Source organism: Mesoplodon mirus, assembly GCF_964341445.2.
Source record: "Mesoplodon mirus genome assembly, chromosome: 12".
Classification (NCBI taxonomy): domain Eukaryota; kingdom Metazoa; phylum Chordata; class Mammalia; order Artiodactyla; family Ziphiidae; genus Mesoplodon; species Mesoplodon mirus.
In genome coordinates, this window is record NC_138988.1 from 75,273,469 (window position 1) to 75,300,563 (window position 27,095).

Here is a 27,095-nt window from a genome sequence, read left to right on the forward strand (position 1 = left end):
TGATGAGGGGTTGCCGGCGGTTAAGGTCAGTAGTTGCGGGAGGGAGGTTGTGACTATAAAGGGTATCAGGAGAGATCTTTGTGGTAATTGAATAGTTTTGTATCTTCATTGCAGAGCTGGTTACACAAATCTATACAAGATAAAATGATATAAAACTTTATACACATATTGTACCAATCTGTTTTCTGGTTTTGATAATGTACTACAGTTATGTAAAATGTAACCAATGGGGGGTGCGGTGAGTGAAGGATACAGAGCAGTCCTCTGTACTACCTTTGCAGCTTCCTGTGAATCTATAATTACTTCAAAATAAAAAGTTGAAAAAAATTCAACAAAAAAGCATGGATTAATTCCCTAGTGTGTAAAAATTTGTGGAACAAGAACAAAAGGGTCCTCTTTCCTCAGGGTTCTGTGGTAGGATTTGCTGTCTCTTTCTGTCTTATACAGCAGGCACTATGTATCCACATATGTCAAACCACAGATACAGAGGGTCAACTGCACAATGCCATTTTATACAAGGGACTTGAGCATACTCGAGTTTTAGTATCCATGGAGCTCCTGGAACCAATGCCCTGCAGGTGAGAGGGGTGGCCGTATGTGTTTCTGTCATGGGCAAGCATGATTAAGAATGGGGTATTTTGGCCCATGATGGGGTGTCCTGAATTCAGATATGTTGTGGAGTGTGGCTGGAGTGATGGTAATTTTTACCTAGCCACCTCCCCTCTTATGCTCCCTGATTACTATCAAAGACTCTCCTGAGGGAAGGTCCTGTGAGAACAAAACAAAGAGAATGTAGGTAAGAAACACAGCAGATGACGCCACCTTATTTCATTCAAGGATAAATTCATGGCAAGATGCCATATATTCTCAATTTATTTAGCATTAAACTTCAGAGTGAGATGTTGTCATCACAGGGCCATTATTAACCTGTTTATTTTAATTGAAAGATGAAGTATTTGACAAAACGGACTGACTTTGCCAATACACTTGAATGAATTAAAAGGACACTACAGGGGCTTCCCTGGTGGCGCAGTGGTTGAGAGTCCGCCTGCCGATGCAGGGGACACAGGTTCGTGCCCCAGTCCGGGAAGATCCCACATGCCGCGGAGCGGCTGGGCCCGTGAGCCGTGGCTGCTGAGCCTGCCTGTCCGGCTGCTGAGCCTGCCTGTCCGGAGCCTGCGCTCCGCAATGGGAGAGGCCACAACAGTGAGAGGCCCACGTACAGCAAAAATAAATAAATAAATAAAAGGACACTACAAGGGGCTTCCCTGGTGGCGCAGTGGTTAAGAAACTGCTTGCTAATGCAGGGGACACGGGTTCGAGCCCTGGTCTGGGAGGATCCCACATGCCACGGAGCAACTAATCCCGTGTGCCACAACTACTGAGCCCACGCGCCACATCTACTGAAGCCTGCATGCTCTAGAGCCTGTGCTCGGCAACAAAAGAAGCCCACGCACTGCAATGAAGAGTAGACCCCGCTCGTCGCAACTAGAGAAAGCCCGCGCGCAGCAACTAGGACCCAACGCAGCCAAAAATAATAAATAAATTAATTTATATAAAAAAATGTACACCACAAGATTTGGATTAAAAATGTATATTTAAAATATATCAGGGAATTTCCTGGAGGTCCAATGTTTAGGACTCCTCATGCTTTCACTGCCAAGGGCCCGGGTTTGATCCCTGGTTGGGGAACCAAGATCCCACAAGCTGTGCAGCGTGGCCAAAAAAAGAAAAAAAAATCATAAACACATTGTAAATTTTCCATATATTATAATGGTTTGACATCTTTAAAAAAACCTTTCTGTCTGGGGAGAGACTGCCCCTCCCAAGATAGGTAATTCCTAAAGATAATAACTTGCCTACAAGCATACCTTTCATATGTAAACCAACCAATCCAGGGTTTATACCCCTAGCTACCTTCTTATCTAACTCTCACACACCAAACCTATATTTCCCTTACCCTAAATCATGCCAGGTCTACGTGCCAGCTAACTAGGGACTACCCCTACAGCTTATAGCCCACCAAAATTATTCAAACTAGCCAATCCTAAACTGTTTCTCTTGCTCTTCCTTGCCTTTCTCATGGAAACCCCTATAAGGGCCATGGACTATGCTTTGCCCTCCCTCCTGTTCAACATTATTATCCATCAGGGAAATGCAGATTAAAACCACAATGAGATACCATCTCACACCCGTTAGAATGGCTAAAATAAAAAAAATAGACAATAACAAATTTTGGCCAGGATGTGAAGAAACAGGAAATCTTACACATTGGGAACGTAAAATGGTACCAGTTTGTCAGTTTCTTAAAAAGATAAACATAAATTCACCATAAGACCTAGCAATTTCACAATTAGGTATCTGCCTTAGAGAAATGAAAACCTATGTCCACACAAAGACTTTTACAGGAATGTTTATATCAGTATTATTCATAATAGCCAAAACTGGAGACAACCCAGATTTCCTCCAGTGGATGAATGGATATACAAAATGTGATATATTCATACAATATAATACTATTCAGGAATACAAAGGAAAGAAATGGAATGCAAGATTGGTTCAATATCTGAAAATCAATGAATGTGATCCATTCTATCAATAGAAAAAAAACAAAAATTACATGTTCATCTCAGTAGACAAAGAATAATTTTACAAAACCCAACACCCTTTCATGATAAAAACACTCAACAAATTAGGAGTAGAAGGGAACTTCCTCAACCTGATAAAGGTCATCTATGAAAAACAAACGGCTAGCATCATACTTAATTGTGAAAGACTGAATGCTTGGGGGATTGTGGTGGTGGGATGAATTGGGAGATTGGGATCAACATATATGCACTAATATGTATAAAATAGGTAACTAATAAGAACCTGCTGTATAAAAAAAATTCAAAAAAAAATGACTGGATGCTTTCCTTCAAAGATCAGGAGCAAGACAAGATGTCTAATCTCACCACTTCTATTTAGTATCGTAGTGGAGGTTCTAGCCAGGCTGGTTAGGCAAGAAAAAGAAATAAAAGGCATCCAAGTTGGAAAAGAAGAAGCAAAACTATTTCTGTTTATAGGTGACATGATCTTGTATATAAGAAATGCAAGGAATCCACTAGAAATTATTACAACTAATAAACAAGTTCAGCAAGGTTACAGGACCCAAGATCAATATAAAAAAATCTGTTTTATTTTTATACTCCTGTAAACAATCCAGAATGAAAGTAAATATATATATATATATATATATATAAATAAGCAAGCCAGTCTCAAAAAGACAAATATTGTATGATTCCACTTACATGAAATACCTAGACGAGTTACATTCATAGAGACAGAAAGCAGAATGGTGGTTGCCAGCATCTGGAGAGAGGGGGGAATGGAGAGGTAGTATTTAATGGGTCTAGAGTTTCAGTTTGGGAAGATGGAAAAAGTACTGTAGATGGGTAGTGGTTATGAATGTGAATGTGTTTAATACCACTGAACTGTGCACTTAAAATGCTTAAAATGGTAAATTTTATGTTACCACAATAAAAAGAAAAAAGGAATGAAGTACTGACACATGCTACAACTTGGGTGAAACTTGCAAACATTATGCCAAGTGAAAGAAGCCAATCACAAAAACCCACATAGGGAGTTCCCTGGCGGTCCAGTGGTTAGCACTCGGCGCTTTCACTGCTGTGGCCCCAGGTTCAATCCCTGCTCAGGGAACTAAGATCCCGCAAGCCACATGGCCAAAAAAACCCCCAAAGCCCACATATTATATGATTCCATTCACATGAAAGTCTAAAATAGGGAAATCTATAGAGACAGATAGACTAAGGCTGGGGATGGAGGGGGTCGAGGGGGAATAAAAGATGGATAGCTAAGGTACAGGGTTTCTTTTTTTTTTTCTTTTTTTTCTTTTTTTAGATGTGCTGCGCAGCAGCTTGCAGTGATCTGGCAGGGAGATGATGTGGGCAGGATGAAGCCTGGGTGAGGCAGGGGCTTTGCCCAGTTTCAGTCCTAGCCACACTTGTCCCCTTGCCCTCCAGCAAATTAACTTGCTGATAATTATGGAGTAAAGTGCAGGCAGAAAGGAGGAAGTAGGCCAAGAAGGGACCAGCTAGAGAGAACCTACTGCCTTGGAAAACCACCACCAAGGAGAGTTCTTCTTCATTTCAGAGGTACCTCTACTGCCCTCCCTTCGATCCCACCCCTTCCTGGGCAGTCAGCTGAATGTGCCCACCCCCACTCCCACCAGCTCCACGGGTGCCTGATATGCTCAGTTCACACCAGTCTGAAAACAAGTCAGTTTAAAAAGTTGTAGAAACTTCCTTTGGACATTCAGGTTTTGGAGAGGTTGGCCATCCTTCTACTCTATGGATTGTGAATCATCTAGTGACCAATGATTTCCTCCTCTCCCTCTTCAGCTCTCCTCCTGCTACCTAGCTGTTACTCCAACAGTTCCCCAAAGTGGAAGGAAGGAGACAAACTTGTAGCTTTGGCCTCATTTTTCGAAACCATGGTAAAAAATTTCTCCGGGAAACTTGGTGAAACTAAGGGGCCAAATGATATTGAATGCAGGAATTATTTGTTTCAAATTGTCTTTCCTCCTCTATCTGGGAAAATGTAAATTGGTTGTTTGTGGCTGTCAGAAAGGATCCTATTGGTAGTATGACTCCTTTGCCAAAATTCTTATTGAAAATTAGGACACTGGGGTGTTATGAAAATGAGGGGACCACCCCCTGCACCACTTTCTTCAGGTGGTCAGTGGGAACTCGGGCCCTCCTGGTGTGCCTGAGCACCAAGTTGGCCATAGGTGGGGGTGGAAGGTGGTAAAGGAGGAGTAATCTTTGACAGAACCATTAAATGTCCCTCTCTTCAGAAGTGGTCTCTCTAAAGAGCCCTCCTGTCCTCTGGTTCTTAGGTTCCCCACAATTAACTTCACCCCATCCTGCTCATACACATGCAGTGAAACACATTTTAGCTTTGTATAGGACGATGTACTTGTTTATAGTGGCTAATGTAAACTTGCAAATAGCTCTGTATTGTTTAACTGTGTCCTGTGTTTCTTGCAATTAGATAATTAAATATAGTGCCTTGATCAATTCAAGTTAGATTTTTTTGGCAAGAATATTTTATTTTTCATAAGGAGGCACACAACTTCTGGTTGTCTCTCTTTTTGTGAGTTAGCAGCCATTGATGATCAATGCCTAAATGATCCATTAATTATTAGGGGGTGTGAAATGTACACCTACACTTCTAAATTTATAAAAATAGGACCATTAACTTCATTTAAATATTTTTATTGAAGTATAGTTGACTTACAGTGCTGTGTTAGGACCATACTTCTGACATTAGAGAATCTAATGAGAGGCTTCTTACTGAGATTAAATGGGATAATCATAGTTATTTGTTGAGCTACTTTTCTTTGGGCGCTGCACATACTTGTGCCAGATGTATACCAATAACATGCCCCTTAAACAAATAATAAAACTAAGATGCAGAAGTAACTTGCCCAAGATCACACTGCTAAAAATTGGTGGGGTCAGGATTCAAACTGAGGTCCATTGAACTAAAAGCTTATGTTCTTCCACTGCTTCCCTAAAAGATTTATTTTTTGCGTTACTACTCTAAGCAAGGCACTTGCACTTAGCCCTGTAAATTAATTATTCAACTCTCTCAACACTACTTCGGTAGTGGTGTTATTGCCCCCTTTGTAATGACAAAGAAGCTAAGGTTCCTAGACGTTAGGCAACTTCCCCAAGGCCATACAGCCTTGGAGTAAGGAAGGAAATGGTTCCAGTGTCCGTAAGCGGCACGAGGCTCGCATGTTTGGCTTCCCATCGCTGTAAGCTGTAAGAATTAGAGTGCAATGCATGTGCCTGCTAGTAAACTGTAAACAGATGGGAGCGAGTACTCTACGTGACAGTGTATGGCTGACGCTGCATTAGAGCTGAGATCAGTGCATTTGCAAGTGTCCTGAGAGGCAGCATAAGCACGCCATAATACAAGGGGCTCGCCTCCATAGAGAGAGGGGGGGGAGGGGGAGGGGGAGGCGGGGGGCGGGGAGGGAGAGATGCGCACGCGCACAGAAGCCCTGCAAATTTTGGGAGGTCATCCCGCCTCTAGGGGGTGCCACGCGAGCCTGGTCAGGGTCTAAGCCGGCAGCACGCTCTTTTGCTTCCACCAGTGCTGAGGATCTCGGGATCCGGTGGAAAAACAGCGTCTTCAGGTGAGAGGTTCCAGATCTCTGGGGGCGGGGACGCAGGGAGTGGGAAAAGCGGAGCCCGGCTAGGTGACCAGTCCAGAAAGCCGCCTGCTCCTGGGAGCCAAACCAACTCCCTTTCCACCGCTGAGGTAACGCAAGAACGGGCGGTGTCTGGTTTCGGGGCGGCAGCAAGGGAAGGTCCCGCTTTGTGGGCGGGGTTGAAGGCGGGGAGGTCCGACAGGGGACGCGCTGTCACTCTACTCCATCCCCGCTTCCTGGTCAGCGTCCCGCCCCCTCGGGTGCCGGCTCCCTGCCTGCGCCTAGCACTGGGGAACGCGGATTCCTCTCTCTCTGGGAGGGTCCTTCCCTCCCTCCACCCTCTGCTTTCCTCTCAGGTGAGGCCTCCATGGAGCGGTTCCTGGCCCAGTTTTGCGGCACCAGCGCGTTGCAGCCGCTCCCTGTGTGGGAGGGGGACACCACCGGCCACTGCTTCACCCAGCTGGTGCTCAGCGCCCTGCCCCACGCGCTCCTCGCTGTGCTCAGTGCCTGCCACTGGGGCAACCCGAGGTGGGTAGAGACGGGTGCAAGACATCTGTCCTTGTGTTCCTGCAGACCTCACTCGAAACCCACATCTCCGCGGAAGTGTAACCGAAATAGTGAGATCTCTGGAGTAGGGGGCAAAAGTAGAATAAAATATGGGCATAACCACTTTGCAGCATTGTGGCTGTTTGAGGCAAGTTACCTGGCTTCCCTGAGCCTCATAACATTGTTGGGAGATTTAAATTAGATAATGCATTTAAGCATTAGTGCAGTGCTTGGCACATTTTTAAAGGCCTGATGCATGGTAAAAATCATCACTTTTGTAGATTTTCAGATGCGCAAACACAGTTGTCATGAATTGGAGGCAAAAGTGGGTGAGCAATGTTTTTAAGCCAAGAAGGTTAACGTGTGCCGAAGATGTTGGACCAATTTCTCACCACTTCCATCTAGGAAACCTCAGTGTTTCTAGGCTCAGAAAAGCATATGTACTCGTTAGAGAGGAAGCAGTCGGTAGAAAAGAAGAGCAAAATCAGAACCTTAATTCTTCCTGAATTTGGGGCTATAAGGTGTAGGTGCTAAACTCACCTTGATTTTGTACTTAGTTCCTGTATGTCTAGATATGGCTAAAGTTAATCTCACTCTGGCTACTGATAAGGCAGGAGGAATGTCTGGTCTGTCTTTGGGAGTCCCTAGTCTAATGGACAGACTGTCCTTACCTAAGATGAGTTAGAGGATGATGAATCCCTTCCTTGTGTAGGAGAGGCTTCAGAATTGCTTGGTCTGGGAGGAATCCTGATTTGTCTCTTATGCAGAGACAAAAGTCTGGAGAGGGTTAGTCAGTCAGCACAGAGTGACACTGACTAACTGAAAAGGATTATCTGTGCTCAGAGGAGTATCTTTTAAAAGTTGGCCTAGTCCCTTGGGAACTCACAGCGTAAGGTGAAGGCAAGAAAGACCAACATGTAATCCACAGAAATTGTGGTTATCTCACTTCATTTAACAGATTTTTGCAAGGTGCTGAAAAGGTTTAGAGAGATCCAGAATCTTAGACAGGAAAGGACCTCAGAAGGCTTTGGGTCCAGACTCCTCACTGCTCACTGTGCTGATGAGGAAAATGAGATGCAGAGAAGGAAAGAGTCTTGCCTGAGTTCATAAGACTGGTTAATGGCCAGCTTGGAGCCACTGTTCCAGCCTCCAAGGGCTCACAGTGTTCTTCTGTCCCCACATCTTAGAAAAAAAGAACTATTAAAGGTTGACTTTTATCTGAATATAAACCCCTCCATATAACTGTGATCACTGAATTTTTTAAAGGAAACCCAAAACATTTTAACCTACAATTAAAATTTTGAGTAACCCAGCCCTGCCAACAACACAGGGAATATAGATTTATATGTTTTTATATGAACCTCTTCTTATATGAACCTTCAAGGTGTTCTGATATGTACTGTTGCAGGTGTGTTTTCCTGCACTTGATTTTTTAAAAAATTAATTAATTAATTATTGGCTGCATTGGGTCTTCATTGCTGCCCGCGGGCTTTCTCTAATCGCGGCGAGTGGGGGCTACTCTTCATTGTGGTGCACGGGCTTCTCATTGCAGTGGCTTCTCTTGTCACGGAGCACAGGCTCTAGGCGCGCGGGCTTCGGTAGTTGTGGCATGTAGGCTCAGTAGTTGTGGCTTGCGGGCTCTAGAACACAGGCTCAGTAGTTGTGGTGCACGGGCTTAGTTGCTCTGTGGCATGTGAGATCTTCCGGGACTAGGGCTCGCACCCATGTCCCCTGCATTGGCAGGCAGATTCTTTTTTTTTTTTTTGCGGTACTAGGGCCTCTCACTATTGTGGCCTCTCCTGTTGCGGAGCACAGGCTCCGGACGCGTCGGCTCAGCGGCCATGGCTCACGGGCCCAGCCGCTCCGCGGCATGTGGGATCCTCCCAGACCGGGGCACGAACCCGTGTCCCCTGCATCGGCAGGCGGACCCCCAACCACTGCGCCACCAGGGAAGCCCGGCAGGCAGATTCTTAACCACTGTGCTACCAGGGAAGTCCCCTGTACTTGATTTTTTTTTTTTTTTTTTGCGGTATGCGGGCCTCTCACTGCTGTGGCCTCCCCCGTTGCGGAGCACAGGCTCCGGACGCGCAGGCCCAGCGGCCATGGCTCACGGGCCCAGCCGCTCCGCGGCATATGGGATCCTCCCAGACCGGGGCACGAACCCGTATCCCCTGCATCGGCAGGCGGACTCTCAACCACTGCGCCACCAGGGAGGCCCTGATTTTTTTTTTAAATTTTATTTATTTATCTATTTATTTTTTTTTGGCTGAGTTGGGTCTTTTGTTGCTGCATGCGGGCTTTATCTAGTTGCGGTGAGTAGGGGCTACTCTTCGTTGTGGTGCGCAGGCTTCTCATTGCGGTGGCTTCTCTTGTTGCAGAGCATGGGCTCTAGGCGCGTGGGCTTCAGTAGGTGTGGCATGTGGGCTCAGTAGTTGTGGCTCGCGGGCTCTAGAGCGCAGGCTCAGTAGTTGTGGCACACGGGCTTAGTTGCTCGGCGGCATGTGGGATCTTCCCAGAGCAGGGCTCGAACCCGTGTCCCCTGCATTGGCAGGTGGATTCTTAACCACTGTGCCACCAGGGAAGCCCCCCTGTACTTGATTTTTAATGCAGGCAGATAACCCTTTTGTTTATTAAAAACTTTTTTTGCAAGCCAAGATGATACAAAAATGAAAATAGGTTTTTCTTCAGCTAATGGAGTCACAAAAATGATCCACACCATCTTCTACAACCATTGGAGAAACGGAGAGTAGAATATTCTGAGGCTTCAGAAAATTTAGGCTATAGTGTTAGTGTATAGAAGCTGTATGTAAGTCAAATTTTTATCCATCTAATAGTGCTTCGGATGAATTTAAGGGTTATTTTATGTAGATACTTTTGTAAAAATGAAAACTCATCTCTTAGTTGTTATCTGTAGGAAAATTTAGGTTTTGGGGTTTTTGTTTGTTTTGTTTTTTTTGTAATTAGGGTCTTCATGTTCCGTACAACCTTAACTCAGAATTTTTTATTTCTGTGGCAAAAGAATGACAAGAAATAGTATGGGTAGATTAGAAAAATGGGTTAGATTAATCCAGGAAGATTTCCTGGGAGAAAAGACCCTGAGTTCCAGAGTAAAATGGGATGGAAATAAGGTATACAGGCAGGAAAGGGAGTTGATTCCCTCTAGGTAAGTGAGTTACTGGAAGTATGTCTGGGCCCTGAGTCAGCTGCGATATGCCTCCTTTTCTCTTTTCCCCCTTGTCCCCAGGAATCCAGGTTACATCCCGCGCTGCAGTCCTGGCTGGCGGGTCCGACTTGCAGCCTCCTTCCTGCTCTCCATTTTTCCACTGCTAGACCTCTTTCCAGTCGTTTTGCCACCAGGGGCAGGCCCAGGGCCCATAGGACTAGAGGTGCTGGCCGGGGGCGTGGCAGCTGTGGCCTGGATCAGCCACAGCCTGGCCCTGTGGGTGTTGGCTCATTCCCCTCATGGCCGCTCCCGGGGGCCCTTGGCCTTGACTCTGACTGCCTTCCTGCCAGCCCCAGCCCTAGTGCTGACCCTGCTATGGCACTGCCAGCGAGGCACACTTCTGCCTCCACTTCTCCCAGGGCCCCTCTCCCGCCTATGCCTTCTCATCCTGCAGCTGGCTGCACTTTTGGCCTATGGACTGGGCTGGGCAGTCCCTGGGCGGCCACAGGAACCCTGGGCCCAGGAGCCCCTCCTCTCCGAGGGACAGGAACCCGAGGTAGCTGAAGATGGGGAGAGCTGGCTGTCACGCTTTTCCTATGCCTGGCTGGCACCATTGCTGGCCCGTGGGGCCCGTGGAGAGCTCCGGCAGCCCCAGGACACTTGCCACCTCCCCGACAGGTTGCACCCAACCTACCTAGCCCGTGTCTTCCAGGCACAATGGCAGGAGGGGGCCCGATTGTGGAGGGCCCTGTATGGGGCCTTGGGGCAGCGCTACCTGGCACTTGGACTGCTGAAGCTGGTGGGGACCATGCTGGGATTCTCAGGACCCTTGCTACTGTCCCTACTGGTGGGCTTCCTGGAGGAGGGGCAGGAGCCACTAAGCAATGGCCTGCTCTATGCCCTGGGGCTGGCCGGTGGGGCCGTTCTGGGCGCCGTGCTGCAGAATCAGTATGGGTATGAGGTGCGGAAGGTGACACTTCAGGCACGGGGGGCTGTGCTGAACCTCCTGTACCGAAAGGCTTTGCAGCTGGGACCCAGACGCCCTCCCACTGGGGAGATCCTGAACTTACTAGGCACCGACTCTGAGCGGCTGCTCAACTTTGCTGGGAGCTTCCATGAGGCCTGGGGCCTGCCCCTGCAGCTGGCCATTACCCTCTACCTGCTGCACCAGCAGGTGGACGTGGCCTTCGTGGGTGGTCTGATCCTGGCATTGCTGCTGGTTCCCGTCAACAAAGTGATTGCCACCCGAATCATGGCCAGCAACCAGGAGGTGCTACAGCACAAGGATGCGCGGGTTAAGGTGAGGGGCCGCTTGGGGTCCCTCAGTCATCCAGAGTCCCCAGGTCCCAGCATCCTGGTCCCCAGGTCCTCCCATGCACTGTGCCTGAGAGAGTGAGTGTGATCTAGAAGTTAAAAGCTCAGACTGGAGAAAGACAGACATGGGTTCACATCCCAACTCTACCACTTACTAGTTTAATCACTTCAGACAAGTCACTTAACCTCTCTGGGACTCCATTTCCTCATCTGTAAAACGAGGATAATAATAGCTTGCCTCATAACATAGTTGGAGGATCGTATGAGATACTGCTTGGCAAGTGCCAGTCACAAAGTAAGCACTAAGTAAGTGTAGCCTGTTAGTAATATTATAGTATTAGCTCATGCAGCCCTAAGAGCAACCCTAGGAGGTAGGAAGTAACCTGTCTGCGGCCAAATGGGATTTTAGTGTTAGAGCCAGGACCCAATCTCCCACCTCCTCATCTCAGGCACAGAGCACCCCACAACCGCATGTGAAGAGGCCTAGGAGAACCCCAGCTACCTCTTAGGGGTGGGCTGTGGGGAAATGAGTAGGTCTCTCTCCTGCCTGGGCCAACTCTAGGTGTGAGGGTCTGGCTGAGTCAGTTCTGGGTTCTGCAGTGATTGTAGTACCTTTAGAGAGGGGATGGTGGGCTTAGGGGTCCATATAGCGTAGTTGTCAACCTCTTACTGGAATAGCTCCGAGTGCTAATGGGGAGGGGGGTGTCTCTGAAAGCTGGTTATGGCATGAAGCCTTTTCCCCTACCCATGACAGCTATTGACTAGTCTCCAGGGCCACCTGGGAAGGCTCCCAGTGCCTCCCTGGCTTGCAGGCTGGGGATGTTTGAATGTTAGGATTCAAGGAGTTCCTCTGGCCCTTGCCCGTCTTGCCTGGCCCTGTCGTCTGCCTGACCCTGGGCTGTGGTGTGCCCTCCTACACCTGTATACTCCCATAGGAATAGTTCCCATACCACCCGACCCCCCCTTTACTTTCCACCGCTTCATCTAGGAAGGTGGGAGGATTCCAGCTCCAACCTGCCCCCAGCTGGAGCATATGGGGGCTCAGAATACTTGACATCTTGTGCCAGGAGCCTGGGGGAGACTGAGCAGTGGAGAACACGCGTGAGCAGTGTCTCCACTTTGTACTGCTCTCTTGTCCCCACCCCTAGCTCATGACAGAGCTGCTGAGTGGCATTCGTGTCATCAAGTTCTTCGGGTGGGAGCAGGCGCTGGGGGCCCGTGTAGAGGCCTGTCGAGCTCGAGAGCTGGGGCGACTCAGGGTCATCAAGTACCTGGATGCAGCCTGTGTGTACCTGTGGGCTGCCCTGCCAGTCGTCATCTCCATCGTCATCTTCATCACCTACGTCCTCATGGGGCACCAGCTCACTGCCACCAAGGTGAGGACCAGGAGGGGAGGGGACGGCTGTAGGAATGCATGGGAGAGAAGCAGCAGCACGGAGACTGCAGTGGAGTGTGGAGTGAGGAGTGGACTGGGGCACTCAGTGCTGGCTGGGAAGGAGGGATGGAGGGTCCCTGGCTGCCTTATCCTTTCCCAACCAAGGCGAAATTCTCTGAAGGGACCTTTCATCTGGGGCCTCGGATATGTAACCCTTCCCTCTGCGAAGGAATTCCTTTCTTTCCTCTCCTCTTCCTCTCCTACTTGTGGTTAGGTCCCCTTATCCTCATTCTGATGGCCTTGGAGGAAAAGTTCACGATCCAGTGCAAGGTGGATCCAGTGCTGGGTATAGCCAGGTGATGTTGCTACTTGGAAATTCTGAGAAGGTCTCAGAGTGAGCTAGGTGTGTGTGCTTATCAGGGAGCACCCTGGATCCCTGGAGGAGTATCTGGAATTTCTGGGATTCTTGGACTGGCCACCTCTGCCACCTCTAACCCAAGATTGTCCAGCTAACTCCTCAGTTTTGCTGCTGCCCTGTTTTCCCCTCCACAGACCTGTCTGCAGGGCCACCCATAGAGCAGGCCTTCAGATAATTCCCGAGCTTCAGGTGATGCTCCAACCCTTCCCCCCGCCTTCGACCCCACTTAGGTGTTCACGGCCCTGGCACTGGTGCACATGCTTATTCTTCCCCTCAACAACTTCCCTTGGGTGATCAATGGCCTTCTGGAGGCCAAAGTGTCCCTGGACCGGATCCAGCGTTTCCTCGACCTTCCCAACCACAACCCCCAGGCCTGCTACAGCCCAGGTAATGGGAAGCTGGAGGGCAGAACCTGGCACAGGGGAGGAGGGAACTGTAGCCCCTTGGTTGCTGTACACAGATGCTGCCAAGGGGAGCCAGAGGCAGCAGAATTTAGGCGGGGCAGGTGGCCATTTCCTGGGGGAGAATCCTCAGACCAAGACTGAGGCTGAATTATCCCTGGGCAGGTAGATTGTGGATTAGAAACCCAAGCTCAGTGGCTTCTTCCTTGTTCAGATCCTCCGACAGAGCCATCTACAGCCTTGGAGCTACATGAAGCCCTCTTCTCCTGGGACCCAGTTGGAGCCAGCCAGGAGACCTTCATCAGTCACCTGGAAGTGAAGAAGGTTGGTTGGTCAGACACCCTAGTAGAATCCCCAGACTAACGAGGGACATGCAAGCTCAGTGACCGATAAACAAGGACAGAGCCAATCATAGCAAGATGGCCCAGTGGCTCTAATTACTGAGGGAAGGACCAGAGAGGTTTTGGTGAGCAGGTTCTCATTGGAGAGGAGATGATACCTTATCTCTGAATGTCAGTTTTCTAACACACAGCCACTTCAGAGCAGTCACATCTCTCCCTGGTCACCAGACCATTCACATCTACCCAGTCCAGTCCAACAACTGCATTTTTCTCTCCGTGTCCCTCAGGGGCTGTCGAGTTCAGAACAGACTCCAGAACTTATCCAGCATCTTCCCCAGGCTAGGGGCCTCCGGGAGAGGCCCAGCAGCCCCTTCTCAGAAGGATTTTGAAAATGGTGTAGATAATCCTCTATTTAGCCTGGTGAAAAGGAATCACACCCTGTGACTCACACCCTGGCATACATCATCAAAGAAGCACTTGAAAGAACATTCCTGGCAGGACGGCAACTCCTCTTCACCAGAGTCCTGAGTTTTCACTCTCCCCTGACCCATGTCCAACCCTTTGCCCCACAGCTCAACCCAGCGTTCTCCAGTGGAGCCTGAACTGCCTCTACCGCATTTGGCTCATGTTTCTGGCTTGGGCTGAATGTTTTGTTTTTCCTCTTAGTTCAGGCAAGACAAGGCTGGAATTTTTGAAAGGAATTTTACTAATGTGTCATTTGGGGCTTTTTTGGATATAAGTCATAGAAACCCACTGGAGCTAGCTTAAGCCAACAAGAATTTGTAAGAAGGATATAGAGATGAATTGCAGAATCCACAGGCAAGCATGTGGGCAGATCTCAGCAGCAGCCCAGAGCCAGGCCTCGACTCGCCGAGCAGCTCCTTCCGTCTGCTTCTCTTTCTGTATCTGCCTCATTCTTCTCTCTCTGTGGACCTGCTCTCCACTGAGCAGAAGACAGGCCTGCAGAGAGCCCTTTCACTTACAGGCCACAGCCAGAAAGAGGGAGGCTTCCCAGGGAAGGGTCTCAGGTTGGTCTGGTGTCCACTTGAAGATAGGCTAACCCTGGCTGGCAGTGTGGGACATCACAGACAGAGCTGCTAGGAGCCCCACCTGTTTCTATGGAAGGAATTTTTTTCCGTTGTGTACAAAGAGATAGCTCCATGAATGTATGTTACAACTAAGCAAGGAAGGGAGCACAGAGAATTTTAAACTGCAAATCACAGAAATGGGTACCTGTGCAAAACATTGTTTTTGCCCTGAGCTATTAGAAATCTAGCTGCAGGGACTTCCCAGGTGGCGCAGTGGCTAAGAATCTGCCTGCCACTGCAGGGGACACAGGTTCGAGCCCTGGTCCAGGAAGATCCCACATTTGGTGGAGCAACTAAGCCCGTGCGCCACAACTACTGAGCCTGCTCTCTACAGCCTGCGAGCCACAGCTACTGAGCCTGCGAGCCACAACTACCGAAGCCCGCACGCCTAGAGCCCATGCTCCGCAACAAGAGAAGCCACCGCAATGAGAAGCCCGCGCACCGCAATGAAGAGTAGCCCCCTCTTACCGCAACTAGAGAAAGCGCAAGCACAGCGACGAAGACCCAACACAGCCAAAAATAAATAGATAAATTTATTTAAAAAAAGAAAAAAAAAAAGAAATCTAGCTGCAGGTGGAGTTAGCTAGCCCAGCATCCAGGCCCCAAAGCCTGGAGTCCTTCCTTCCCCTCACCCCATCCTGGGTCGCCTGCCTCAGAGCTTTCCTTGGAAGTTCTCGGGCAGTTTTCCTCCCATGCTCTCTGGCACACTGCTGCTCTCCAAAGGCCCTTCACACAGTGAAACTGACGCTTCTCTGAGCAGAGAATAAAACACCCTACTCCCCTGGGGCCACACAGCATGTCACCGAGGCTCAGCTCAGCCTGTGGGGTGGAGAATTCTTTCCCTCCAGGCTAACTGGGGCCTAGAGAGAAGCCTCCATGGGATGATTGCTATCCCAGGGCCTCAGGAGGGAGACCTGACACTTACTTGTGTGGCTTCCTTGCAGGGTATGCTGGTGGGCATCGTGGGGAAGGTGGGCTGCGGGAAGAGCTCACTGCTGGCTGCCATCGCGGGAGAGCTGCACAGGTAAGCAACTTCCAGCACCCCGTGTCCTCAGCTCTGCCCTTTGTCAGCACTGTCCTGGCCCCTGCTACATGGTGGACACCTTTTTAGAGGCCGCAGGATGCCAGGATGAGCAAGACATGGTCCCTCTCTTGGGAGAGTTTTCAGTCTGTAAAGGGAAAGGAAGTGAAAGTGGGTTCTCAAAACCATCACCACAGAGTGTGAGAAGTGCTGTGATAGTGAGTGAAGAAATAAATGGAAACAGCCGGCATCAGCTACTCTTTCAGAAAGTGTGCTTGTGCACGGGAGGGATCCAGAGAGGAGCAGAGAGGTGTGAGGGAGGGCCTTTTTATTTCACGGTGAGAATGAATGAGTGCAGGGTGGTGGCCACACTCTCTTCTGAGCACATCGACATATGACAGCTGCTTGGCTGCAGCCAAAGAGCAATTTCTTCCCTTCCCAGTCCAGAGTGAGCCTCCAGCCTCATTAGGATCCCTTGACCTCAGTGGCTGCCAGTCTAGAGAGCCATGTGACATGGAGCGGGACCCTGTGTAAGAGACAGCAATCTGGAGAGGCTTCCGAGAGGCAGGGGCTGGGCAGGAAGGGGACCAGCGGGGAGCCAGCCTCCCATGCTGCTGGCCTGGCTCTCTGCAGGCTGCGTGGGCGGGTGGCAGTGTGGAGGCTGTCCAAAGGCTTTGGCCTGGCCACCCAGGAACCCTGGATCCAGTTTGCTACCATCCGAGACAACATCCTCTTTGGGAAGACGTTTAATGCCCAGCTGTACAAGGAAGTGCTGGAAGCCTGTGCCCTCAACGATGACCTCAGCGTGAGTGCCTGGCCGCCCGCTTCCCCGCGTCCCTAACACCGCAGGTCAGAGACTTGCTTCTCTGGGAAGGGGTTGCTTGTTCTCAGGCATCATTTACCCAGGACTGGCCATCAGGCTTTGATCCTCCCAGAGTGTCCAGCTTCTGCACAGGGCCTGCGGGGAGGGTGGAGACTGGGTGTTCCACACAGCAGCCATGGGAACCCTGCAGCCTCTGGGACTAGGGGAGGGTTTCCTATGAGGCTTAGCTCTGTAGATCTGGCTAATGGTTCTGATTCAAGAGGCCTTCTCCCACCTCCCACTGGAAGAGTCAAGGCTATTCTAGAGAAGTCTGGCAAGCCCATCAGACCCCCCACATCCAGAATACTAAGTTTAAGGGGGATGAGAGTCCAGCTTTCTCCCGTGACTTTCCCACCCAACCCCCATATCCCCTGCAGGACTGTCATCAGCACTACCCTGTCCAGGTAGATGTGGAACTTCCCTGGAAAGGAGGACCTTTGACTCCAACCATGGAGCATCTTATGTCCACTTATCATTTGTTTCTACATCAGGCATTTCCCAAATGTCTCCTGGATACAGGGAACTGTTCTGGGTACTAAGAAAAGAAATGAATCACAAAGCTTTTCCCTCAGGGGAGCCACCATCTGGTTGACCACAGGTGCTTCCTCTGGTATGGGGACCCCTTAGCTAAGGAGACCTCTCCCAAGGCCACAGGGTACCTCTTCCAAGGCTCAGGATACCTTCCTTCTCTAAAAACCTAGGAAAGTTTCACTTTGAATTTGGCCATCTTCATCCTTGCCTGTTAAAAAGGCAGGGTAGTGAGTGTGACGGAGTGGTTAAGGATCTACATTCGTGTCCTGCCCTTTACTAGCTATGGAATGACCTTGGGCAGGGTACTTTGAGCTTTGGTCTCATCTGTGAAAATGAAATAACGTCAACTTCATAAGGTTGCTGTGGGGGTCAGATGAGATGATGCCTGTAATGTGCTTAGCACATAGAAAGTGTTCAACAGGGGACTTCCTTGGCGGTCCAGTTTTTAAGACTCCACGCTTCCACTGCAGGAGCCATGAGTTCGATCCCAGGGCGGGGAACTAAGATTCTGCATGCTGCGTGGTGCAGCCAGAAAAACAAAAAACAAAAATAGGAAAGCTTGTTAAAAATTCCTAAAGAAAAGAAAAACGTGTTCAACAAATGCTCTTTTTTGTTGGAGTTGTGGTTTGTCCCCTCTGGCCCACATACCTCAAATTCAAGTCCAGTCTCCTCAAGCTCCCTGGCTCTCTGACCCCCGCCATCTCTTCCCTGCAGAGGGGTAGGAAATGGGGTGGAAAGTACTGGGGGGCTCGCTGACCAACACTGCGGGGCCTGTCCTGTCAGATCCTGCCTGCTGGGGACCAGACAGAGGTGGGGGAGAAGGGTGTGACCCTCAGCGGAGGACAGCGGGCCCGGATTGCCCTTGCTCGTGCCGTCTATCAGGTAAGTTGAAGATGGGGGAGCCTGGAGCCTCGGGAGCTCGCCTGGGGAGGGGGCAGCGTGGGGATATTTTCATCAGCATCCAGTTTCTTCCCTCCCCCCTGCATGCTCCTAAGGTGTTGGTCCCTTGGCCATCCCATCCCCCTTTTTTAGATTGAAGGCAGAATTAAAGGCCCTTTAAAAAGCATTATGTGGCTTGAGGCACTGGGACCCAGCAAAGCTGAACACTGGCCCTGGGGCACTGGCCTTGCCTAACTGGAGGGAAGTCCACCCTCTGGTCTCACCACCTTCTTTACTGCTGTAGGGGTAGCCCCAGAGTTCCTCTCAACCGTATTCCCGGACGGCCTCAAGATCACGTCCTAGGAGAGGTCTGGGTTCTGGCCAGAGGACTTGGTATCCATGGTGCCCCCACCTCTCCCTAGGAGAAGGAGCTCTATCTCCTCGATGACCCTCTGGCTGCTGTGGATGCAGACGTGGCCAACCACCTGCTGCACAGGTGCATCCTGGGAGTGCTGAGCCACACCACACGGCTGCTGTGCACCCACCGCACTGAGTACCTGGAGAGGGCTGACGTGGTGCTGCTGATGGAGGCTGGACGCCTCATCCAGGCTGGTAATGTGGGCCACCAGGGTGGGAGCCTGGCTGAGTGAGGGAGCCATCTGCTCGGGTGCGACAGATGGATTGTCAAGTGCAGATTCTGCCACCCCCTCTGTGTGTTATCTGGGCCCCGTCATACTTCTGTCTAGTGGGAGACCCTCTTCTGCCTTCACAAAACTGGTGTGAGGAACAGAGAGCAGGAGGGAAAGGAGCCTGTAGCTTTGTGACACAGGCTTTGTGACTGGGAGCTTTGAGAACTTAGAGGCCCAGGATCTCAGAGAACAGTTTGATGTCCTCGGAGAAAGGAAAGCAGTCAGGTTTAGAATAATCATTTTATTTAAAAACAAATAAACAGAAACTCTGATGGATTATTATCCAGAGGGACATGACCATTGGCATGTTCACTGGAGAGAAACAGAATGAGGCTCCACCAGCAGGTTAGGAGTTCCAGGAAGCATGAGGAGAAAGCCCAGCGGTAGTGAGAGGTGCCTTTGGACAGGCTTCCCACAGGTGGCCGTGACTCTCCTCCCAGGGGTGAACATTTTCTGTCTGTGCTGATCGGACTCCAGACACAGAGGGATGGACTTGATGATCCTGCTCAGGGTCTGCGGGTCCAGGGCATGGGTAGGTCAGGGAGGGGGTCCAAAGAGCATGGGAGGTGGATTGGCTCACATGTTTAGAAAGGCATAGAATATACCCAGAAGAGCCCCCTCCTAATCTCCCCTGCTGCCTTCCAGGGCCCCCTTCTGAGATCCTGCCATTGGTACAAGCTGCCCCCAAAGCCTGGGCTGAGGATGGACAAGAGTCTGACCCAGGTACGGCCCGGGGTGAGAGGAAAGAGCCTGCTTTTCGCCACCACACTTGTAGGGAGATGTTTCTAGGAAGCTTGCCTGCCCCTGAAAACACTAAGGTTTTCAACTGTCATCTCCTGTAAGCTTAATTCCACCACCCCCACCACCCACCTCTCTGATTCTCAGTCACAGCCCAATCAGTACGGAACCCAGAGAAAACAAAGGAGGGGCTGGAGGTGGAGGAGAGCACGTCTGGCCGCCTGCTGCAGGAAGAAAGCAAGAAGGAGGGCGCCGTGGCCTTCCACGTGTACCGTGCATACTGGAGGGCCGTGGGCTGGGGCCTGGCCCTTGCCATCCTCTTCTCTCTGCTCCTCATGCAAGGTAGGAGTAAACCCTGCAGGCCTTCATCCCACCCACAGCCCTGTCACCTAGGTCCCCATCACATCCATCACCTTGTACTAATCATTACAAAGCCCAGACACTCACCATGTGTGGACGACAGCTGGGCCAAGAGACATGTCCCCAATTCTGAGGGTCCCAGGGACCGGGAGCGAGAGGGGAGCAGGGATGCTCCGTAGCCATCTTCTGACCTGACCCCAAGGCTGACTCTCGTTCTGCAGATTCAAGATCTCGCTCTCCCCAGAGCTGAAGGGTGATGGGCCCAGGAAAGAAGTGCACACTGGGGAGGACATAAGGTGGGGACGGCTGGGGAGGAGGGTAGAAACCAGAGTCGAGAGCAGAGGAAGGGGGTGTCTGAATAGAAAGAAGAAGATGAGCTGTCTGGCAGCTTTCTCCTTCCCATCCCCACCCAGCAACCAGGAACTCGGCTGACTGGTGGCTCTCCCACTGGATCGCTCAGCTGAAGGCAGCCAAGAATAGCTCCCAGGAGGCGCCAGCTCCCACCAGCCTGGGCTCCGCAGGGCAACTGTCTGCCCAGTTGCTCTTCTTCCCCGGAAGCCTCTAGTGAGTGGCTGGGGCCAGGAGCAGGCCTGGGGCTCTCAGAGTGGTTGCCAGGCAGGGAGTGAGTTGGGGGGCTGGTGTTCCAGGCCCTGTGTCTCCTGGAGGGTGGGGAGCAGTGGCGTTGGGGAGGGGCGTGGGGAAGGGACCCCTGAGTGGCCCCACTTTTGGTTACCCACAGCCCCCTCCCCACCACCCAGCACCTCAGTGTTCCCACTGCCCAAAGCTGCCCCCAATGGCTCCTCAGACATCCGTTTTTACCTCACCGTGTATGCGACCATTGCTGGCGTCAACTCCCTCTGCACCCTTCTCCGGGCAGTGCTCTTTGCAGCGGGCACCCTCCGAGCAGCCGCCACCCTGCACCGCCGCCTGCTGAGTCGAGTCCTCATGGTGAGGGGATGGGAGGGTGGGGGTGGCATGGGGGGCCCTTCCCGGTACCTGGGCTCCATCAGGGGCCCGTCCCCCATCCTGGTCCTCAGGAGAAAACAGCCCCTCACAGATGGGTGCAGCACTTGAGACCTGGAGAGGCCAAGAGCAGAGCAGCTGCCTGGGTTCAAAACCAATTACTTAGGCCTATAGCTTTCTCATCTATAAAGTGGGGAGTAGAGAATCTTCCTCAGATTTACTTCCGTTTTTTACTTCAGGCGCAGAGGACTGAGTTAATCACCACTTAGTTCATGTGAGATCCCTTTTTAATTTTATGTATTGATCCATTCCTATTTATCTGCAAACCCTGTTTTCATTTCCTCTCCTTTCCTTGATAAGCAGCTATCCTAGATGTGTTTAATATGTATCTTTTTGGCTTTTTGCAAAATGCCTGTGTTTTGTGTGCACATAGTTTCATAAATGACATTCCTTTTCTCACAGTTTTTATTTAGAGCTTTTCTAAGGTCCATCCCTGTTGCTGTGTGTATATATAGTCTGTTGCTTGCCCCATAGGTCATTATGAGGATTAATCAGTACATCGAAAGTGCTTAGGATAGTGTCTGGCATATACAGGGCCCAATTACGATTATTATTAACGATGTTATTATATGAAGCTCTTTTTTTGTCTGTTATCTTATTAGGGCCTCATTATAACCCTTTGAGGTGGGTACTATTATCCTCATTTTACAGATGAGAAAACAGGCTCTGAGAGTGTGTGGAACCTGGGCAAGGCTAGTTCTGTGGCCGTGAACCCAGGACATGTGGGTCTTTCCCTTCCCTCTCCGGGAGCAGCTACCCACTGTCTGCCCACATCTTCAGGCTGTGAAGGAACTAATTTCTCATAAGCTGGCTTCAGGAAATGCTTCAGCAAGTCTGACCTAGTGCCCTGCCTTAAGATAGGACTGATCCCCAAGTAAAGGCAGAGAGTTGGGGGACAGGGAAGGCAGAGAAAGGGAAAGCGTCTTTGAGACCGTACCTCCCAATAGTGAGTAGTCTAAATAGCTAGGAGTTACCAAGCACCTGCTCTGTGGCAGGCAGACCCTACTAAGCTCCTGACTGCTGTCTTTTTGGCTTTAATTCTGCTGTCAGCCCCGGGAGGTGCAGTTTCATTACTATCCCCCTTTTTGAGATGAGGGACAGGGGCCTTGAGGAGATGAAGCCCCCTTACCTGGGGTCTCACATCTGGTAAGTGGCAGGGCTGGAATCCAAGAAGCAGTCTGACTCCGGAGCCTGAGTGCTTGACTGTGGGACAGTGTGGACTTTGACCACCGCCCTCACCACTCTGTCCCGCCACGGGCAATCAGGATGTTCCTCCTAACATCTAACTAAATCTCACTCATGGCCTGAAGACTCCATCTTCTGGAAAGAGATTAGCTGCCTGCCCTTGAAAGGGGGGTAGGCACGTCTAGCACAGAAGTAGAGGGGTGGCCCGCCTGGCCTCACAGGGCCCCTGCTAGCCAGAGGGATGGGAGAGACTCTCTCTTTCCCACCTGGGGTATTCTTCCTCTAAGCTCCTCCAGCCCCCCCTCAGTGCCCACAGACTCTGGGGACACTTTACTCCTTTCCTATTCTCTACCTTCGCCCTTTCCCCCCAGCCCACCTCCCCCGGGGGCTCCCTCCATGGCTTCTCCGCTGGCCCCTGCCCTGGCCCACCCACACCCCTCCTCCCAGGCGCCGGTGACTTTCTTCGACTCCACCCCCACGGGCCGGGTCCTCAACCGCTTTTCCTCCGACGTGGCCTGTGCGGATGACAGCCTGCCCTTCATCCTCAACATCCTCCTGGCCAACGCGGCAGCCCTGCTGGGCCTCCTGGCTGTGCTGGGCTCTGGCCTGCCCTGGCTGCTGCTGCTGTTGCCGCCTTTGAGCCTCATCCACTATCGCGTGCAGCGCCACTACAGGGCCTCCTCGAGGGAGCTGCGGCGCCTGGGCAGCCTCACCCTGTCTCCTCTCTACACCCACCTGGCCGACACCTTGGCCGGCCTCCCTGTGCTCCGGGCCACCGGGACCACCTACAGGTGTGTGAGGTCCGCCTCCTCCAATCAGTGCGAGGGGGGTGAGGTGCTGGGGGGAGGGGGGAAGAGGGACCCCTGAGAAGAAGGGGGGCGGGTCTCAGTCTCCTGAGAAGGGAAGGGTGGGTGAGGACATAGGGGGAAGAGGAGAGAAACAGAAAAGGGGGAGAGTGACACTGAGCAGACGCCTACGAGAGCGCACATTGGCTCCTCTGTACCACTGAGGTGCGGCCTGTGGGCGTGCAGGTCAGCTCTGAGGAGGAGGCATTCTACGGGCAGGGCGTCTGGGCGGGTCTGTGCAGCTGTAGCGTGGCTTCCCCCAGGTTTGAGGAGGAGAACCAGAGACTCCTGGAGCTAAACCAGAGGTGCCAGTTTGCTGCCAGCGCCACGATGCAGTGGCTGGACATTCGGCTACAGTTCATGGGGGCCGCAGTGGTCAGCGCCATCGCAGGCATCGCCCTGGTACAGCACCAGCAAGGCCTCGCCAACCCAGGTGCCGCCCCGGGACCCTTCACTCTCACCTCAGAAGTGTGTTATTCCCAGCACCTGCCCCAGACCTCTCCCTGCACTGCCCCCCCCCACAGCCCCAAGCATTTTCACCTCCCATCCGGGGTTCCCTGTGAGGATATGTTGTAATTCTCATCACCTGCATTTTAGAGTTGAGGAAACTGAGTCTCAAGGAGTCACTCACCCTGGTGGTCGTGGATCTGGGACTAGTCAAGTCTTCTGATCTCTGCCCCTCCGTGCTCACCCGTCCTCAGCACTTAGCAACCGGCCCTATAGCCCACCTGCCTTCCACCCGTCCTCCCTCGTAGCCTTTCCACTCTGCTGCAGCCAGCCTCCTGTGGGCCTGGTCTGGCTCCTGCATTTTCCTCCTTCAGTGCCAGCTTCCTCTAAATGCCCACGGTCTACAGCTCAGGGTTCGCCCGTTCTGCCCAGCCATCCCCACACACATCCCAGCATCCAAGCCTCCCCTGGCAATTGTGTTCCCTTCCCCCAGGACTCGTGGGCCTGTCACTGTCCTACGCCCTGTCCCTGACGGGCCTGCTCTCCGGCTTGGTGAGCAGCTTCACACAGACAGAAGCCATGCTGGTGAGCGTCGAGCGGCTGGAGGAATACTCCTGTGACCTGCCCCAGGAGCCCCAGGGCCAGCGGCCGCAGGTAGCCTGCACCTTCATCCCAGCCTGGGTGCTAGAACCCTGAAGGATCCTCCTAACGGCCCCAGTCTCTCCCCCAGTTCCTTTCCTTGTGCCCCTCACCATTTTTCTCAGCTCCTGTACCGTCCCCTGTGATCTCCCTGATTTTTGTGTCCATCCCCCCATCACTCCTCATTTCCCCCACCTCTCCTCTCATGGCATCCATCCCTCATTCCTCTCCCTTCCACTCCCCTCATTCCTCCCCATCTCACCCATCTCCCTCCCTCTCCCACCCACGGACCCCACCAGCTGGGCATTGGCTGGCTGAGCCAGGGGAGCGTGGAGTTCCAGGATGTGGTGTTGGTGTACCGGCCAGGGCTGCCCAATGCCCTGGATGGGGTGACCTTCTACGTGCAGCCTGGAGAGAAGCTGGGCATCGTGGGCCGCACGGGCTCTGGCAAGTCTTCCCTGTTGTTGGTGCTCTTTCGGTTGCTAGAGCCCAGTTCTGGGCGAGTGCTGCTGGACGGCGTGGACACCAGCCAGCTGGAGCTGGCCGAACTCAGGTCTGGGGGAGGGAGGAGAGGGGACCAGACTACTGGCACTTAGAGGAAGGCCCAGTTAGGAAGGCTTTATATAAACTCAGGGCAGACAGGGTTGATCAGGAGGTGAGACGGAGGATGGGACAAGCAGGCAAGGATAGTGAGCTGCCAGTGCTCAGGCTGGGGTTCATAGCTGTGGTCCTAAGGTTTTCACCTTCCCAGGTTCACCTTGTACTTCCCAGCATACACCTTCCGCTCTAGACCACCAGTCACTGCGTCCTGAGTCAGAGCCTCCCAGGTGCTGTGACCTCGGGCTTGGCAGGCGGTGCTTGGGACAGCTGGAGACCTGGGCCAGTTTCCTCTGGCCACAAGGGGTCTCATCTGGAGCTAAACACCCCTCCCAACCACGTTGCCCTAGTATCATTTTTTCTGAGTTCCATGATGTGGAAAAAGGTAGGGATGCTCTGTCCTAAAGTCCATTACTGATCCCAGGCCCTGGCCCTGGCCCTGGCCTTCCTGCCTTCTCTTCTAACCTGTGGTGGCCATAGGTTGACCATAAGGCTCCTCAGGACCCAATTTCAGGCCCGCTTCCAACCTTGAAGCATCCCCTACCCAGTCATTCCTTGGTCCCCTCTGGTCATTCTTTGCCATCCACTGCTGTCCCTTGATTGGAGTCAGTACCATACGGTTTAGCTCATGCTTGTTCTGTTTTGCCCCTCAGTGAGATGTAAGCTCCTTAAGGGCAGAGTCTAGGCCTTTGGTTCCTTTAGTATTCCTCAGAGCACTGGCACAGTTCTAGGTACATGGCTGACCAAGCAGGGAACAGGATGGGGGTTATGTTCAGGTCTTATCCCCAAGCTTTTCTGGAGGGCTGGACCTATAGCTAAAACCTGTGCTGGGAGCAGAAGTGGCCACATCTCCAGCCAAGACCCCCATGTCCTGTCCCGTCCTCATCCCCCAGATCCCAGCTGGCTATCATCCCCCAGGAGCCCTTTTTGTTCAGTGGAACTGTTCGGGAAAACCTGGACCCCCGGGGTCTGTATGAGGACAGGGCCCTGTGGCAGGCCCTGGAGCAGTGCCACCTGAGTGAGGTGATCGTATCTATGGGTGAGTTCTAGGTCCTATCCTGCATGGTGGCAGGAGTGAGCAGGGAGGGGGTTGAGGGAGGCTCAGAACCCAGGGGTGAAGATGCTGCGCTTTGCAGGTGGTCTGGATGGTGAGCTGGGCGAGGGGGGCCGGAGCTTATCTCTGGGGCAGAGGCAGCTGCTGTGTCTGGCCAGGGCTCTCCTCACAGATGCCAAGGTAAGATAAGAGGAAGGGACATTCGAGGGCCAGGAAGAAGGCAGCGGACATGTGAGGGGTGAGGGGTGAGGAAGTGGACTGGGGAGAGGTCTCAAGGGACCTAGTTAGTTTTTCTTTTAGAGCTGGAGGTGGGGAGCTGTGGGCTGGCCTGAGCCAGACCAGGAGGCGGGGGCTGGGGCTTATGTAGCAGCCACGGCTGACCCTCTTCTCCCTCCTCCCCCCTCATCCTCTCCACATGGTCCAGATCTTGTGTATCGACGAGGCCACAGCAAGCGTGGACCAGAAGACAGACCAGCTGCTCCAGCAGACTATCTGTAAACGCTTTGCCAACAAGACAGTGCTGACCATCGCCCACAGGTGTGTAGGCATCCAGAGTGAGAATCTAATCAGGGGCTAAGGTGTCATGGACCCATAGCCTCCCTTCCTTTCAGAAACCCCAGGGGTCAGGGCTCTAGAGATTCCAACCCTCATGAATCTCAGCTCCGTGTTCTCCAGGCACCGACCCAGGCCCTTTGTAGCGCATTGTCTGAGGGAGCCTGCAGCCCCTCCCCTAGCACAGAGCCAGGGGCTGAAGCCTGTGGGGCAGGCTGATGCTGTCCAGAGGAGAGGAGGAGGGAAAGCAGGTCAACTTTCTCTAGGGCGTTGTCCTCCACCCCCACGCTGACCACCCTCTCCCACGCAGGCTCAACACGATCCTGAACTCGGACCGGGTGCTGGTGCTGCAAGCCGGGAGGGTGGCGGAGCTGGACTCCCCCGCCGTCCTGCGCAGCCAGCCCCACTCGCTGTTCCAGCAGCTGCTGCGGAGCAGCCAGCAGGGAGCCCGCTCCTCTCCCTGAGGGCCCCGAGTCCCCGCCCCACAGGGCCTCCCTCTGTCCTACCCACTGCTGCCTGGCACAGGGGGGCCTACCGCTTGTTTACACCCCTCTGTGGCTCTACCTCTCTCTCACCTCCGCAGAGGGGAAAAGGGTACCCTGGGTTCCTCTTTACAAACCACTCCTCCTCGGGGGCAGAGTCCCGCGGCTTCCCCAGAAGCAGGCCTCTGCTCTGGCCCTCTTGCATCTGGGACTCCAGGCGGATTTTTTTCTGGCAAAGGAGCCCACATGCACTTCCATAGTTTTATTTGATAAAATTCCATCTTACACTCTGTGTATTAAAAAAATAATATTTCTGGCATGAGGC

The 27,095-nt window shown here is 52.1% G+C and overlaps 1 protein-coding gene across 2 annotated transcripts; it reads left to right on the forward strand.

Annotated features, from left to right (window-relative positions):
• The first annotated feature begins 6,126 nt into the window (after nt 1–6,126).
• ABCC10 (ATP binding cassette subfamily C member 10) lies at nt 6,127–27,092 on the forward strand. Of its 2 annotated transcripts, XM_082637631.1 has the most exons (22): nt 6,127–6,205; nt 6,577–6,748; nt 10,011–11,229; nt 12,392–12,619; nt 13,267–13,423; nt 13,652–13,761; nt 15,811–15,890; nt 16,521–16,692; nt 18,064–18,162; nt 18,582–18,771; nt 19,494–19,571; nt 19,734–19,928; nt 20,360–20,510; nt 20,705–20,894; nt 22,602–22,945; nt 23,263–23,432; nt 23,940–24,100; nt 24,385–24,638; nt 25,576–25,721; nt 25,819–25,916; nt 26,161–26,273; nt 26,599–27,092. In XM_082637631.1, exons 2-22 carry the CDS (start codon nt 6,588–6,590, stop codon nt 26,750–26,752), a joined length of 4,470 nt encoding a protein of 1,489 aa, XP_082493757.1. In that variant the 5' UTR covers nt 6,127–6,205; nt 6,577–6,587; the 3' UTR covers nt 26,753–27,092. The 2 variants fall into 2 exon arrangements, with proteins under 2 accessions (XP_082493757.1, XP_082493758.1); XM_082637632.1 differs by lacking the exon at nt 6,127–6,205 and having other exon boundaries at nt 6,726–6,748; nt 11,101–11,229.
• Nucleotides 27,093–27,095: the final 3 nt, after the last annotated feature.